The 17,580-nt window shown below is 51.4% G+C and overlaps 1 protein-coding gene across 5 annotated transcripts in view; it reads left to right on the forward strand.

Annotated features, from left to right (window-relative positions):
• The window catches only part of LOC144944477 (protein 4.1-like), a 77,420-nt gene continuing 59,840 nt past the window's right edge, over positions 1-17,580 (forward strand). For 2 of the 5 annotated variants that reach the window (XM_078872654.1, XM_078872663.1), the window contains exons 1-3: positions 1-39; positions 7,443-7,970; positions 8,744-9,013. In XM_078872654.1, coding sequence (XP_078728780.1) covers positions 1-39; positions 7,443-7,970; positions 8,744-9,013 — 837 coding nt within the window. Of the gene's footprint in view, positions 291-7,442; positions 7,971-8,743; positions 9,014-17,580 lie in introns of all 5 variants that reach the window. The other 3 variants (XM_078872672.1, XM_078872680.1, XM_078872688.1) reach the window with 3 other exon arrangements.

Here is a 17,580-nt window from a genome sequence, read left to right on the forward strand (position 1 = left end):
ATGACAACAGCCCCCGTGCCTCCTTGCCCCAGGACCAGGGTAACGGGACGAATGAATGAGAGAGTGACTGAGGTGGGGGAACGAAAGGTCATGAATGAACGAGTGGCTGCGTGAATGAGCCGAGTGGAGCGGCGCTGAGCGCGGCTCCGAGGGGACGCGGCGCTGCCGTGAGCGGCGAGGGTTCTGGACGGGCAGGCGATGGGAGGGATGGAGGGGGCTTCGCTCGCGCCGTAGCTCCGTGCTGCGGCTCACCACCATCCGCCATGTATGGCGCAAGGGTCGCGCAGGAGGTGGGGGCCACCCTCCTACCCCCCCCAACCCCCTCAGCCCCCCCCCTCTGTGTATGAGCGACGAGTCCGGGGTTGCGGAATGGGTTGAGGTCGCCATGACAACGGAGGACGGGGATGGTGGCTCCGGGAGGGGAGGGAAGGGGGAGTGTTTGCTGATTTGGGGTGTTGCTGGGTGGGGGTGTTGATGGGTTGGGGTGTTGATGGGTTGGGGTGTTGTTGGGTTGGGGTGTTGCTGGGTTGGGGTGTTGTTGGGTTGGGGTGTTGTTGGATGGGGGTGTTGTTGGGTGGGGGTGTTGCTGGGTTGGGGTGTTGTTGGGTTGGGGTGTTGCTGGGTTGGGGTGTTGATGGGTTGGGGTGTTGATGGGTTGGGGTGTTGCTGGGTTGGGGTGTTGCTGGGTTGGGGTGTTGTTGGGTTGGGGTGTTGATGGGTTGGGGTGTTGATGGGTGGGGGTGTTGCTGGGTTGGGGTGTTGTTGGGTGGGGGTGTTGCTGGGTTGGGGTGTTGTTGGGTGGGGGTGTTGCTGGGTTGGGGTGTTGATGGGTTGGGGTGTTGCTGGGTTGGGGTGTTGTTGGGTTGGGGTGTTATTGGGTTGGGGTGTTGTTGGGTGGGGATGTTGCTGGGTGGGGGTGTTGTTGAGTTGGGGTGTTGATGGGTTGGGGTGTTGCTGGGTTGGGGTGTTGCTGGGTTGGGGTGTTGTTGGGTGGGGGTGTTGTTGGGTGGGGGTGTTGATGGGTTGGGGTGTTGTTGGGTGGGGGAGTTGTTGGGTGGGGGTGTTGATGGGTTGGGGTGTTGCTGGGTTGGGGTGTTGCTGGGTTGGGGTGTTGTTGGGTTGGGGTGTTGTTGGGTGGGGGTGTTGATGGGTTGGGGTGTTGTTGGGTTGGGGTGTTGTTGAGTTGGGGTGTTGATGGGTTGGGGTGTTGTTAGGTGGGGGTGTTGCTGGTTTGGGGTGTTGTTGGGTTGGGGTCTTGTTGGGTGGGGGTGTTGCTCATTGAGGGTGTTGTTGGGTGGGGTGTTGCTGGGTGGGGGTGTTGCTGGGTTGGGGTGTTGTTGGGTGGGGGTGTTGCTGGGTTGGAGTGTTGTTGGGTTGGGGTGTTGCTCATTGAGGGTGTTGTTGGGTGGGGGTATTGCTGGGTGGGGGTGTTGCTGGGTTGGGGTGTTGTTGAGTGGGGGTGTTGCTTATTGAGGGTGTTGTTGGGTGGGGGTGTTGCTGGGTTGGGGTGTTGTTGGGTTGAGATGTTGTTGGGTGGGGGTGTTGCTGGGTTGGGGTGTTGCTGGATTGGGGTGTTGTTTGGTTGGGGTGTTGTTGGGTGGAGGTGTTGCTGGGTTGGGGTGTTGTTGGGTGGAGGTGTTGCTGGGTTGGGGTGTTGTTGGGTTGGGGTGTTGATGGGTTGGGGTGTTGCTGGGTTGGGGTGTTGCTGGGTTGGGGTGTTGCTGTGTGGGGTGTTGCTGGGTTGGGGTGTTGTTGGGTTGAGATGTTGTTGGGTGGGGGTGTTTCTGGGTTGGGGTGTTGATGGGTTGGGGTGTTGCTGGGTTGGGGTGTTGTTTGGTTGGGGTGTTGTTGGGTGGAGGTGTTGCTGGGTTGGGGTGTTGCTGGATTGGGGTGTTGTTTGGTTGGGGTGTTGTTGGGTGGGGGTGTTGCTGGGTTGGGGTGTTGTTTGGTTGGGATGTTGCTGGGTTGGGGTGTTGCTGGGTTGGGGTGTTGCTGGGTTGGGGTGTTGTTTGGTTGGGGTGTTGCTGGATTGGGGTGTTGCTGGGTTGGGGTGTTGCTGGGTTGGGGTGTTGTTGGGTTGGGGTGTTTTTGGGTGGGGGTGCTGCTGGGTTGGGGTGTTGCTGGGTTGGGGTGTTGTTGGGTTGGGGTGTTTTTGGGCGGGGGTGTTGCTGGGTGGGGGTGTTGCTGGGTGGGGGTGTTGTTGGGTGGGGGTGTTGCTGGGTTGGGGTGTTGTTGGGTTGGGGTGTTGCTCATTGAGGGTGTTGTTGGGTGGGGGTGTTGCTGGGTGGGGGTGTTGCTGGGTTGGGGTGTTGTTGGGTGGGGGTGTTGTTGGGTGGGGTTGTTGCTGGGTTGGGGTGTTGTTGGGTGGGGGTGTTGCTGGGTTGGGGTGTTGCTGGGTTGGGGTATTGTTGGGTGGGGGTGTTGCTGGGTTGGGGTGTTGTTGGGTTGGGGTGTTGTTAGGTTGGGGTGTTGCTGGGTGGGGGTGTTGCTGGGTTGGGGTGTTGCTGGGTTGGTGTGTTGTTGGGTGGGGGTGTTGTTGGGTGGGGTTGTTGCTGGGTTGGGGTGTTACTGGGTTGGGATGTTGTTGGGTGGGGGTGTTGCTGGGTTGGGGTGTTGTTGGGTTGGGGTGTTGTTGGGTTGGGGTGTTGCTGGGTGTGGGTGATGCTGGGTTGGGGTGTTGTTGGGTTGGGGTGTTGTTGGGTGGGGGTGTTGCTGGATTGGGGTGTTGTTGGGTGGGGGTGTTGCTGGGTTGGGGTGTTGTTGGATTGGGGTGTTGTTGGGTGGGGGTGTTGTTGGGTTGGTGTGTTGTTAGGTTGGGGGTGTTGCTGGGTTGGGGTGTTGTTGGGTGGAGGTGTTGCTGGGTTGGGGTGTTGTTGGGTGGAGGTGTTGCTGGGTTGGGGTGTTGTTGGGTGGGGGTGTTGCTGGGTTGGGGTGTTGTTTGGTTGGGATGTTGCTGGGTTGGGATGTTGCTGGGTTGGGGTGTTGCTGGGTTGGGGTGTTGTTTGGTTGGGGTGTTGCTGGATTGGGGTGTTGCTGGGTTGGGGTGTTGCTGGGTTGGGGTGTTGTTGGGTGGGGGTGTTGCTGGGTTGGGGTGTTGTTGGGTTGGGGTGTTGCTGGGTTGGGGTGTTGCTGGGCTGGGATGTTGTTGGGTGGGGGTGTTGCTGGGTGGGGGTGTTGTTGGGTGGGGGTGTTGCTGGGTTGGGGTGTTGTTGGGTTGGGGTGTTGCTCATTGAGGGTGTTGTTGGGTGGGGGTGTTGCTGGGTGGGGGTGTTGCTGGGTTGGGGTGTTGTTGGGTGGGGGTGTTGTTGGGTTGGGGTGTTGTTGGGTGGGGGTGTTGCTGGGTTGGGGTGTTGTTGGGTGGGGGTGTTGCTGGGTTGGGGTGTTGTTGGGTTGGGGTGTTGTTGGGTTGGGGTGTTGCTGGGTGGGGGTGTTGCTGGGTTGGGGTGTTGCTGGGTTGGGGTGTTGTTGGGTGGGGGTGTTGTTGGGTGGGGTTGTTGCTGGGTTGGGGTGTTGCTGGGTTGGGGTGTTGTTGGGTGGGGGTGTTGCTGGGTTTGGGTGTTGTTGGGTTGGGGTGTTGTTGGGTTGGGGTGTTGCTGGGTGGGGGTGATGCTGGGTTGGGGTGTTGTTGGGTTGGGTGTTGTTGGGTGGGGGTGTTGCTGGGTTGGGTGTTGTTGGGTGGGGGTGTTGCTGGGTTGGGGTGTTGTTGGATTGGGGTGTTGTTGGGTGGGGGTGTTGTTGGGTTGGTGTGTTGTTAGGTTGGGGGTGTTGCTGGGTTGGGGTGTTGCTGGGTTGGGGTGTTGTTGGGTTGGGGTGTTGTTGGGTTGGGGTGTTGTTAGGTTGGGGGTGTTGTTGGGTTGGGATGTTATTAGGTTGGGGTGTTGCTGGGTTGGGGTGTTGTTGGGTTGGGGTGTTGCTCATTGAGGGTGTTGTTGGGTGGGGGTGTTGCTGGGTGGGGGTGTTGCTGGGTTGGGGTGTTGTTGGGTGGGGGTGTTGTTGGGTTGGGGTGTTGTTGGGTGGGGGTGTTGCTGGGTTGGGGTGTTGTTGGGTTGGGGTGTTGCTGGGTTGGGGTGTTGCTGGGCTTGGATGTTGTTGGGTGGGGGTGTTGCTGGGTGGGGGTGTTGTTGGGTGGGGGTGTTGCTGGGTTGGGGTGTTGTTGGGTTGGGGTGTTGCTCATTGAGGGTGTTGTTGGGTGGGGGTGTTGCTGGGTTGGGGTGTTGTTGGGTGGGGGTGTTGCTGGGTTGGGGTGTTGTTGGGTGGGGGTGTTGCTGGGTTGGGGTGTTGTTGGGTTGGGGTGTTGTTGGGTTGGGGTGTTGCTGGGTGGGGGTGTTGCTGGGTTGGGGTGTTGCTGGGTTGGGGTGTTGTTGGGTGGGGGTGTTGTTGGGTGGGGTTGTTGCTGGGTTGGGGTGTTGCTGGGTTGGGGTGTTGTTGGGTGGGGGTGTTGCTGGGTTTGGGTGTTGTTGGGTTGGGGTGTTGTTGGGTTGGGGTGTTGCTGGGTGGGGGTGATGCTGGGTTGGGGTGTTGTTGGGTTGGGGTGTTGTTGGGTGGGGGTGTTGCTGGGTTGGGTGTTGTTGGGTGGGGGTGTTGCTGGGTTGGGGTGTTGTTGGATTGGGGTGTTGTTGGGTGGGGGTGTTGTTGGGTTGGTGTGTTGTTAGGTTGGGGGTGTTGCTGGGTTGGGGTGTTGCTGGGTTGGGGTGTTGTTGGGTTGGGGTGTTGTTGGGTTGGGGTGTTGTTAGGTTGGGGGTGTTGTTGGGTTGGGATGTTATTAGGTTGGGGTGTTGCTGGGTGGGGGTGTTGTTGGGTTGGTGTGTTGTTAGGTTGGGGGTGTTGCTGGGTTGGGGTGTTGTTGGGTTGGGGTGTTGTTAGGTTGGGGTGTTGCTGGGTTGGGGTGTTGTTGGGTTGGGGTGTTGCTGGGTGGGGGTGTTGTTGGGTTTGGGTGTTGTTGGGTGGGGGTATTGATGGGTTGGGGTGTTGGTGGGTTGGGGTGTTGATGGAGGGGGATATTTCCCGAGTGCATTTGGGTTGGGATTGAGGGTCACGAGATGCCCCCAGTGGGCCGTGTGACGCAATGCCCTCGGCTCCGCGCGCGTTTCGCAACCCCTCTGCTGGAGGCCGTTGCGTTATGGACTCCGCCAACGCGAGGGAGCTCAGCTCCCTCGCGAGCTTGGTGGGGGATCGCCGCAGCGTGGCCCCTGCTTCACACGCACACATGTGTATATATATGTACTCCCAAAGGCATCACAAATTACCCAGTTCCACATATTTGTCGTAGAACCGCGAATCGTGATGTTTTCCTACGTGTAACTGCGATCACTCTGCTCCGCTCTGCAGGAGCGAGCCCCAGGACAATGGCTGAGGGCTCTCCCCTTCAACGATTGTTGACCCCTGAGACCTCCCTCCCGTTGCTGAGCGTCCCTCAAGACCTCGGAAGCTAAGCAGTGTTTGAGCCTGGATAGTATTTGGGATGGGTGACCTCCGTGCATAAACAGGTGCTCTAGGCTGTGTTGGGGGCTATGTTGTCAGCACAGGGCAATACAGTAAAGTCGTTTGTTGTACTGTACCATGCCCCAATGCGCTATGCTCCCCACCTTCACCAATCCGCACTGACCAGCGTGGCGAAGTATGGCCAAATAACCCCATGGCCTGGATGTACATGTACGATTCGTACGGTTCCGTCTTCACTTAACGTCTGTACGTATGTATGTTGAACTTCTTTCGCACGTAGCCAACCGCGTTAATTGGAGTTACGTGGGAAAGAGGACAACAAACTAAACACCGTTTAGCACGGAGCAGGGGGCTTTCGTGTCCAGTGTCATCCATAATACAGTTTTTTGGGTTAGATTGCAATAACAGAACATGCCAATTCGTTACTAGTGTAGGACTCGTACTCGGCTGTCTTTCTGTTCTCTTTATTTTCCGCTCAACAGTCCACCTCCGCCGCGCCACCGCTCCGCGTCTCGGCGCGGCCTCACTCCGCTCCGCGTCTCTCTCTGCAGCGCCACCGCTCCGCGTCTCTCCGTGCCCTCACTCCGCTCCGCGTCGCTCCGCATCTCTCTCTCTCGCCGTGCCGCTTCTCCTCCGCGTCTCCCTCTCTCTCTCTCTCTAGGTCTGTCGACTCCCCTGCTATTCTACACTGCATCCTTCAAATGCATGGCTACCCCTGTTCGCACACTGCGTTCTCGCTATCACTGTCTCTCTATACTCTACTCCATCTGTCGCCGCTAACCCACTCTATCTCTGCTCTACTACCATCACCGCCTGCTCTGCGATTCCCCGGGCACCGTCGCTGCAGCTCCATCCAAGACGCCGACCAAGACAAGAAGAACCTCTCTCCGTCGCGCTGTGGCTTATATCCCCACACCAATTAACCCCATTAATTATCTCAACCCCCCGCTTATCACTCGCCCCCTGACCCCCGGTCTCACGTGACCTTGTTATTGCCGCCAGAGCGACGCCAGCTAATAACCAATTACCCTCTTAGCCAATCGCTGGCCTGTGTCCCCCCGGCTACCCCGAACACCTGTCTCAACACTTAACGACCCTCTCACCTAATGCCACAACAACAACCGTGTCCTCACATACACCCCACTGTACTCTGCTCGCTCGCATAGCAACAGTGGAAGAGAATGCGTGGCGCGCTATAACTCAAGTCCTACACTAGTACAGCACACCTGTGTGTTGGAGAGCAAGGCCAATTGGCATGTTCTGTTTACGTAACAAACCTGACTAATTGGCTGTGTCGGGTGGTGGCGGGTTTAACGACACATTTAGATATTTACGTGATCTAACCAAAAAAACCTGTAAAACTAAACACAAAATGCAGTTCTAAAAAAAAAAAGTTTTCAATGATAGATTTAAAAGGGCATAGCTCCAGTTTGTATTATGGTATTAATGGTATAAGGTGCATCCTCACACGATCGACTAAGAATTGGCAGCCTGTAACAAAGTAAATGTGGTTTGTGTCCCATACGAGTGAGTCCCTAAGGCCAGCAGCATTGCAAGTCTTGTGTAATGTGTGCCATGTCTTGTACGGCTGAATCCCATTCTTCCATAGACACAGAACCATATTAGAATGAAATAGCAAAAATAGTCAATTTAGTTACCCCTCCACAAAAGTAAAAAAAATAGTTGCCGATCGGCCTCGATCGATTAACTTGCTATTTAACAAAAAGAGTACGCGTGCGATTAAAATTTGCGTCGAGCTTTTGCAGCAGTGGGCGGTGTTCGGATACTACGTACAAACATTTCAAAATTGGACGGTTCAAACGGAAAAATTGACGGCTCCACGGTTGCGTAAGGCAAGTGTCGAAATGACGCTGAGCGTTGCCAGTCGGTCCCGATTGCGAAGACAACGCACATGTGCTGGCGTATCGGCAACATGGGTGTCTTCAAATAAAACACTTTTTTTTAAACTCTGAACAAATTTAAAATTTCCTTGTCGTTAGGAAAACGACGAGGAAATGACGGAAAACGTTTCCGTCAAGGTCGGCGAGGAGGCGACGGCCACCGCTCAGAATGTCACGGAGCAGCTTCAGATTGAGCAAGGGGGCCTCGCCGGGCAGGAGAAAGGCGCTGAAGAGAGCCCTCGGGACAAGCGAGCGGAGTCTCCCTCCTCCGGGAAGAAGGACAAGGGCGGCGCAAAGGGGTTCTCCAGGTTCCTGCCGTCTTGGTTCAAACAGACAAGATCGTCATCCGCAGGCGGCAAACGAGGTGCGGACAAGTTACGCAGGGGGAGCGAGCTGCAGCAGGCGGAGGTGAACGCGGACGGAAAAGATGAAGAAGTTAAGTCAGCTGAGAAGGAGGTTGAAGGAGAACTGGAGAAGAATGACGTGACAGAAGAGGCAACCCCGAAGAGGATCGTTCCGCAGCTTCAGGAGAGTGCCAAGAGAGCCCCCGGAAAGCTGCAGGAGCAGCTGCAGGAGCAGAAGGAGAAGGCGGTGGCTACGCTCGCCAGGTTTGACTTGGCTGACGCAGTAAGTGGACCCTGCAAAGCTGTCACACATCTAAGTGGGATCGCTCATGTTGCTGCAATACGCTATACGGGGGTATCCCTCGATCTACAAAAGGGATGCAGTTCTTCAAAAAAATTACCGTAAAAACTAAATTTTGTAAATCGGAAAGGCTCCTATTAATTAAATACGAAAAATTATGGATGTGTCTCGGACAGTCATTCCAACTTACACAATACAAAAATAACAATAAAGAATATAAATATTAAAACGATCGAATTATGATGAATTTAAAACTAAAATAAGTAACCTTGTCAGGGAACTCACCAAAAGATCTGCTGCATGTTGCAATGAGTGTAAAGGCAATGTAGAGGCAGTGCTACTGCACTGCAAGGACACCGTGACGCTATCGCAGATGACGACGCCACAGCCTCTCGGGTGGCTTCTCGTTTGATGATCTCACGACATGTGGCCGTTTTAAAATTTCGTTTGTGCGGAATTTGATTTCGTTAATCAAAGTGTCTACAATTTGTCAATTGGGTTCACGCGAAATTCCGTAAAACTGAACGTTCGTAAATCGAGGCAACACCTGTGCTTGGAAAAAAACCCCACAACCTACGTTATAGTTACACGAATGATGTCTCTACGTTTTGTGTGAATTAATAGTTTTTGTTGTTGTTGCTGAGAGTGCGTGGATGCGGGAAGACATTGCGAGGTGAGGCCGCTCTCGTCGTCCGCTCTCGTCGTCCGTGTGAGCGTCGCCCGGGGGATCACACGACGCGTGCGTCCTGCAACAGGTGGCGACCCACGACACGGAGCCCAGCGGAGGGGAGCAGCCGGCGGCGGTGGTGGCAGGAGGAGGAGGAGATGCCGAGGAGGCCGCCAAGGAGGCCACAGCTGAGGAGGCCGCCAAGGAGGAGGCCGGCGAGGCTGGCGCGGTGGAGGGGGTGGCGCCGCCGAGCTTGGAACTGGCTACGCTAAGCGGCGTCTCTAGGAGCCGCAGGGTGAAGGAGGTGGAATGCTCGGTGCTGCTCCTCGACGGCACACAGTTCGCATGCAAATTGCCGGTGAGTGCCACGCTAAGTGCGTGCTCCCAAGTAGCCGCGGTGGCTAGATGTTAACTACCTCGCCCGGTATGCAGGAGGTCGTGGCTTCAATCCCGACCCTGATGCTTGTTGTATATTTGGAGTTTGCCTGTTTCTCTCTCTCTTTCCCAGTGGTCGCGTGGATTTTTCTCCAGGTAACTCCGGTTTTTTCTTCCACATTTAGAATCGACATCACACGTTTAGAGTATTTGGCTGCTCTACATTTCCACGTGATGATGATAAGCCACTTCGTTGAGCTATCATTTGTGATGGCCAGGTCACTTCCGAAAAATGAGTTTTATTGGGGTCGTTTTTGCATGCATTTTGGGCGTTTGTAAAAAAAAATTGATGGTTAAAATATAGAGTGGGGTTGTTAAGAAAAAAGTGGTGGTGTAGTTATGATGACAGTTAGGAGGACAGGTGGGAGGGGTTAAAGAAGGGTTGGGGTAGGGGTTGATGAAGTGATTGGGGTAGTGATAGTGGTCGCCATAGGATTAGGGGTAGTGATAGGGGTTGTAGTAGTGATTGGGGTAGTGATAGGGGTTGGGGTAGTGATTGTGGTAGGGGTAGTGATAGAAGTAGTGATATAACATTAACAAGCATATGTATTTTTTTTATATTTGGTGCTCTAACTGTATGACAGTCATGTGTAAAAGCATTCGCGAAAGAGTGATAGGAGAAGGGATAGTGTTAGGGGTAGTGATAGGGATAGTGATAGCAGTTGGGGTAGTGATAGGGTTTGGGGTAGTGATAGGGGTTGGGATAGTGAAAGGGGTCGTAGCTGGATGATGATGGGCTAGGGGAGAAGATATGGGGATTGTTTTAAGAGAGTAATGGAAGCAGGTTCGTGAAGAAGAATAAATGGAAATGTGTTTTGTCCCGCACCGCCAATTAGCATGGTTGGCTACGTACGTTGCGGAAGAAGTCCAACATAAATACAGACACATTTTGTCCACTGTCTTCAGCTTCAGGGCGTGGATGGGGGGGGGGGGTTGAGTCGAGATGAAGTGGTCGTCCAGGAAAGTGTCCTCACATTTTCCGAAAGTCCACGCTCTTCCCTATGAGCACGTACTCGAGGTGTGGCCTTAAAATATACATATACTGGAGGGGACGTTTTGCACCATGCCCGAAAGCGTCACCCCTTATATAATTTTTCCTTTTGATTGCCACACATGGCGTTGTTATTGTGTGTGGAGTCGTTTCCTCTTACAGGCTGTCCTCGACTTACGAATACCCAACTTACGAACCAGCTTCCATGAAATATTGAAAAAATAACATTCACTTAAAACGTGTTACATGCAAGTGTACAATATTTATTGGAAATTATGAGTGTAACAATGCTTCCCTTTTCATTGAACCGTAACACATTTCATAACACTGACCACATGGGCATTTAAATGGTGCATTGAAGTGTTCTGACTTACGAGCCATTCCACTTACGAACGGCTCTCAGGAACGAATTGTGTTAGTAAGCCGAGTGTCTGGATTTGTGTTATGCGCCACTATTAATGCACCAGCAGCAACGTCAGCGAATCGCTTGAGTATCTACTGGATACTCCAGTGCTACTGTAGGACTTGGAGTGGACACTTTGTACTTGGCTTCTGACTTTTGTTTGATTGGTAAAGTTTTCAACCTTTATTTGTTGTTTTTTCTATTACACGCTTTTTTAAACTCACTGTCTGTTGTTGTATCCTCAAATCTTGTAACTCAATTTTTACCCACTTCCCAATGTGGTATCGACTGCAAACTTGGTATACTTATGTCATACTGATGACAATACTATATTCTATCATAAAAAAATACAAAACATATATTTTAAAACATAATTTTTTATGTTATGTTTCGGCTTGGGTGTAATTGTCCACGCTAAACTGACGTTGGCTGTAATTCGCGACGGTCCCTTACGTTATGGCTAGCTTCGGGGCCACTTCCTGGAGTCGTGGAGTTCTTCCATTAATAGTACGGTATATTTCATTAAAGCGTGTTTTAAAGAAAAGTTTTTGTAAATATTACTTATTTTAGAAACTAAAAAAGTTATATAAATACCAAGGCCGTAGCCATGGAGTCAACATTGGGGCGGACCAAATCTTCCAGGGTGTCTGGGGGGTCCCAACCCAGAAACAAATCTAAATTTGAAAACTAATTTCCTGCCTAAAATATAAAAAAAATTCACTAACACTTGGGATGGAGTTTTTATTTATTTTTTACAATAATGTCTAATGGTGTATTGTATTACATTGTTCTGTTTTTTACTTTTTTACCATTTCTTGTTTAATTGTATGTAATGGCAGAGATTAGGGATTAATAAAGTACAACCATAACCACAATCAGATAAACAGAAATCTATGCATTGATTTAAAAGAAGACAAGTCCAGCTATTGTGGCCAAGGTTCAGAAAATTGTTGTTTTTATTTACATAGCATAGCAAAACATTTTTATAGCAATGTATTGGGGGGGATATTTTGAGCATATTTGAATATTATAATTACAGCCTTGTAAATACCATTACGTGCTGTAACTGGGCAAACACAAATCGTCTTTGCGGAAAAAGCAGGGTGTTGTAAAGAGAAGGGATATTACCAGGGCACAAACCCGTGATATGGCCTTTTATTTTGAGGGTGCTTTGCATGTTGGTTTTCACAGTCAGGGTGCAGTTATCACGTCCGATTAGCACGGTTGGCTTACGTGCGGTGCGAAAGAAGTTCAACATACAGACACACATCACAGTGATTTAGTACCAAGCGCAACGTGCGTGCAGAGTCGTATGGCAGCAGTGAATATTGACGACATCCTAACGAGGACACGACCAGTCAACCGGTACAGGTATCCCTCGGTTCACCTCACAAAATGTCGCGTGAACGCAATTGACAAATTGTGGACGCTTTTCGATGAACGAAAGCGAATTTCTGCGTGAATTAAACTTTGTATTTGTTGCCTCATCCGTGTCTTCACAACGACGCTAATTATTATTATTCTGCGTTGTTTATTATCGAGTTATGCGTTGAACTCGGACCCATGACAGAGAGGGGGGGGTCTTTGCCTCGAATCTTCTGGCAGTTCACATGCATTGGGTTCAAGTGTTGCACACTCGAAATGAAGGACGTGGGCAGGTGCTCCAAATCGAGGGCAAGCAAATTTATTTATTGTGGTTAATATTAATATTGTGAAGAACAGCACCGTCACTCTGTTAAATGCAACAGCACGTGTTACACGCAGCAATTCTTCCGAGTCGCCATTAACCATGTGGCTGGTTTACACGTGCGGTTATTCATTAACCCTTTCTCTTAAACCCAATTCTACTACTGATAAACCATCTTTGTCTTTGACAATCAGATTTGCGCATCACTATTCGAATATTACTTTAATCCTAAGCTGTATGTCTATCTATCCCATCCACTTATATCGGTATCTTACACCCATTATATGTACTGTATGTGTACAGTATACGTACTGTATATCACCATTGTACAGCTTACTACTTTACATGTGTTCTATTCTCAATAGCATTGCAAGTAGTCATACTCTGGGTACATGGGCATGGTTATAGACTAAACAGTATTAGAGTTAGAGAATTACAATGACAGTAACTAATTACAGTGCGTCATCCCTTTACAATGCACAGTGCTAAAACGCCTCTAATTGCATATATCACAAACGAACAATTCAAAGCCAAGCTTAAAGTCTAGAACAAGTCTAGAACATTTATATAACGATCAAAAACAACCTTTGGGTCATTTACCTGTAAAATGCAACAGCACGTGTTACATGCAGCAATTCTTCCGAGTCGCCATTACCCATGTGGCTGGTTTACACGTGCTGTTATTAATTAACCCTGCCAGCCACCTACAGGCCCAACTCAGTCATCACATGCTGCTGTACACACATGCATTGATGCACTGCACAGCACATCAGGACTTTCACAGAACCACACTTTACTCCCTTGCTGCACAAGGACATAATTAAAAGAGTGATCCATTCCTAATGTGCCACACAAGCAAGTCTGCTGATGAAACACTGAATGCCAAAACCGGTCCAGAACTCGCTTGTGTTGAACCAATGCTGCAGAAATGATGCACTACCAGAAGGCAGTGTGATTGATGGAATGTGTGAACATACTTATATTTGTAGGTGGAGGGACGGATATGTGAAGAGGGCATATTGCCTGCCGATTTGTTTTGTTATTTACATTCCCCTTGTTTGTATTATTCTCCGATTATATTCTGCATTGTATATGTAGTGTGTGTCTCACGAGGCACACACAGTAGTCTGGAGGCACCACGATTTATTAACAACTTAACAGGGCTACGGGTTAACAATACTCGGGGTTATTCTAGACCCCCAAAGGGGTCCCCGATAACCGACGCTCCAAGACCCCCGAAGGAACACCGCACGGTAAGCTCTTTCTGCCAGACAACCACGATCACTCCGCCTCAGTCCCTCTTAGCCTCTCGAGCGTGGCCTCGCTCCGCCTCCGGCCACGCCCCTTCCTCGGTCTCTTGCGACGGAACTGGAGCCAGCATCACATGTCCTCCAGGCCCCTGTTTCCGGGCCCCCTTCACTACTACGTGTCAGCACGTCCCTTCTCTCTCTCTGCGACGGGGCCCTGCTCTGTAGGGCCTGCTTCTCCATCACGTCTCCGTCGGCCCCATCGAGAGGTGCGTGCGCACTAATTCACCAGTTGTGGTTGTAGTCAGCTTATAAGCCGTAGAGACACTATTTACATCTCTACATCACCCCCCCCCCCTTTATGAAACTCAGCCGCCTCGGCTGACCGACATATAACCCACACAACGTGTGGGCCTCCAACTTTTAATGCAACAGAACAGCAACAACAATAAATAATCCCGAATGAGAAATAAAACGATATTTACACTTTTTTTCTTCTTCTTGGTTCTTTCGGTAAAGTCACGTAGAAGGGAAATAATAAAATAATAAAAATAAAACATTAAATAATTCTCACGATGTTTCGGCCACAACGCAAGCAGCCGTCTGTCGGGAAGACAGCGTCTGAATGAAACACCCCAGGCTTGGAGCATATATTTAAGCTGGGTTGGAGGGGGAAGAGCGCCTTGACAAAATAATTTGCATATCAAGAGGAATTTAGCATATTTATGGGAAATGCAAATATGGGATTAGTACTACTTGTGAAATGCGTAGGAGGTGGGCGGGGGGTTTCAAAGTCATATTATGCCCGTGCATTATGCAGGATTAGCAGCATCAAAGGGAGGGGATAGGGGTAGCATTAATAAAGGGAAGGAATGTTAATAGTATGTAGCTGCAGTAACTAAACCACCACGTAAAAAACTAAAGTATAAACTACATAGTATCATCAGTATACTAAATATACTCTCCAATAAGCTGAGCTACTAACAGTAAGTAATACATTACAATTCTATGTCGCAAAAAATATATGCTTCCAGGTAAACTTTTTTCTCTTACATCACACGGGTCTACCCCGTACTATATACTGCCAGACAAACCCAACATTAACACGTTCCTTCGGAGTGGGCAGGTAGGAACTTGGTTGGACAGCGCATTCGTGCATGACAGACAGACAAATAATCCCTGGTGGGCAGTGTGGAACCTGTTGTTCCTACCTGTATGTATACAAGATAACTTGACTTTAGGTAGCCAGGCAGACAGCCCCCTGAACTATCGCCCCCCCCCCCTCCCTTAGGCCCCTCCCCCCTTAGGCCCCTCCCCCCTTAGGCCCCTCCCCTGACCCCCTTTCCCTTAGGCCCCTCCCCTGACCACCCCCCCCCCATATCCTCAGGCCCCTCCCCTGACCCCCCTTCCCTTAGGCCCCTCCCCTAACCCCCCTTCTGTTAGGCCCCTCCCCTGAGCACCCCCCCCCCCCATATCCTTAAGCCCCTCCCCTGACCCCCCCTCCCTCAGGCCCCTCCGCTGACCCCCCCCCCTCAGGCCCCTCCCCTGACCCCCCCCCCCTCAGGCCCCTCTCCTGACCCCCCCCCTCAGGCCCCTCCCCTGGCCCCCCCCCCTCAGGCCCCTCTCCTGACTCCCCCCTTCCTTAGGCCCCTCCCCTGACCCTCCTCCCTTAGGCACCTCCCCTCTCCGTACCCGGCAGTAGGTCTCCACCAATCAAAGAGCTGTTTACCTGACTCCCCCCTTCCTTAGGCCCCTCCCCTGACCCTCCTCCCTTAGGCACCTCCCCTCTCCGTACCCGGCAGTAGGTCTCCACCAATCAAAGAGCTGTTTGTAAGGTCTCCACCAATCAAAGAGCTGTGTGTATTATATATTATGTACGACAGACAAACAGACAGACAGACAGCTAAATAATCCCTGGTGGGCAGTGTGGAACATTGTTCCTCCCTGTAAATTATATACTGTATTACTATACACCACCCTATACCTTCGACTATACATTGTAATATTACACTATGTATTAGTCTACCCACCCTACTGTATATCACACTGCTGTATATTCACTATACAATTACGATACTATATATTACCTTATACATTGTATTAAACATTACAATTTTATACTATTTATTATTATACAATCTGCTATACACTATACCATTGACCGTCGCGTGAAAGATACTAAGAGGAAGCAACGAAATATGTCAATAGGAGAGTGGTGATAGGAGACTTGCAGCGGAGCAAAGAATCTATTCCCTGCGGAGAATACAAGATATATAGTCAATGCCAGTGAGTGGACTGCGGTCTGAAAGTCACCGTAAACACAATCAGTTAAGATCCGAAATGGTTTATTACGTCCTTCCAATGATTGCTGAGCCAGAAACCATCTTCTCGGTTGAAATTGTCTATGTTTGTATATGCGGATCGCCTCATGAACGAATCTCTCATGGTAGCCAGATGGCTTGCAGAGAACAATCTGTTCACACTATATATAGGACCAGGGAGAAGAAGAGTTGGAGGGAAAGGAAAAAATAAGAAAACTGCAACTATTTACAATTGCCAACCCACCCCCCGGACAGCCCACTACCCCCGGCATATGTAACGCCGTACCTGAGCACTAGATGAGCCCGGGTCAGCCATTGACCCATCTGGCTCGAGCAGCGCCCGTGGACCACGGGTGTAGGTGCACTTAGACGCCAGAGGATGGTCATTTAAATCGAGCAGTCCTTGCCCGAGTCCTCGATGCCGGGCCCCCTGGAGGTTCCGGGAACAGTCGGAAGATGACTCAATGAGCACTGCACCTCCCAAGCAGTGGGGGGTCGGGCGATGGCGGCTCCGGACTCCCCCGTTCACCCCCGTCCACCCTGGGCCGGCACTACCGGTGACATTGGGGGCGATAGGCACTTGGACCCTGTGGGCGGAACAATAGAACTGTCCTGAGGAAGGACGTCAGCCGACGCGCGCCCCAGCTCATCAGACTGACCAGACACCCTCAGGAAGTGGAGATGAAAGACTAACGGCAGGTGGAAAAAAGTTTTAGCCGCGACGGGTACACAAACCAGCAGCAGTGACCACACTGAATCCGCACGCACTGCGGACTCCTCACCTCCACCAATTTGACCGGGCCCTGCCATAGTTTGTGTAATTTCGGGGAGGTACCCATTGGGACATGGGGGCAGTGGAGCCACGCCTTGTCCCCTGGTGTGCTTATAGTTGTGGACTGGCAGGGCTTGACGAGCCGTTCGTTGGCCACCTGTCGCAAGGCTGAGTTCCCCCAAGACGCCTCCCTAGCTTCTGCCAAACGCTATAGGGTAAGACGCATGGGGTTCAATATCTTTGGATAATTTTCCAGTGGCTTGAGCTGCACATCAATTCGTGGGTCACGCTCCCTTCCATACATTAAATAAAATGGGGAAAACCCAATAGAAGCATGCGGGGTGGAACTATATGCGGCGAGCACGCCCAGAACATGTAAGTCCCAGTCTGACTGGGCTTCATTGACACATTGGCAAAACATCTAGGTCAGGGTTCTGTGTAACCTCTCCACCATACTGTTTGTCTGGGGGTGATAAGGCGATGTGCGCACTTTCTTGGTACCCAAATGCTCGCAAACATCTTTTAACAGCTTGGACGAATTTTTTTTGCCGTGGTCCATCAAGAGACGTTCAGGGGCGCCTTTATCCCATACGTAGCCATGAAGGAACGCATTCGTGATGGTTTCAGCTGATTGGTTTGGTAGCGGCCAGGCCATTGGCCAACGCGACAAATACTCCACCCCCACCGATACATATTTATTCCGCCGTGGAGTGGTGGGGAACGGACCGAGAACATCGAGCGAAACGCAGATGGATTTCAGCGGTGGGCGATCCGCTCTCATTGGAGGTTTGCTGTGAGCGCATTCTGTGCAATCCTGTAGCACGTTATAAATGGCGTCGGCCATGCCCAGCCATAAAAAGTGAATTTTTAGAGTAGGCAATGTCTTTTCGATATCAAGGTGCATTAACCGCTCGTGCTCCGCACGTATAACCTTTCCCCACAGAACAAATGGCACCACAATGGCGTATCGATGGGATTTCTCGTCCAATCTCATCAGCAAGCCCCCATCAAGGATTACCGGCGAAACTCGTCTGTTACCCCGACTCTCTGCCTTACCGACATGGCGCCG

The sequence above is a fragment of the Lampetra fluviatilis genome, chromosome 2 (genome assembly GCF_964198595.1).
Source record: "Lampetra fluviatilis chromosome 2, kcLamFluv1.1, whole genome shotgun sequence".
Classification (NCBI taxonomy): Eukaryota; Metazoa; Chordata; class Hyperoartia; order Petromyzontiformes; family Petromyzontidae; genus Lampetra; species Lampetra fluviatilis.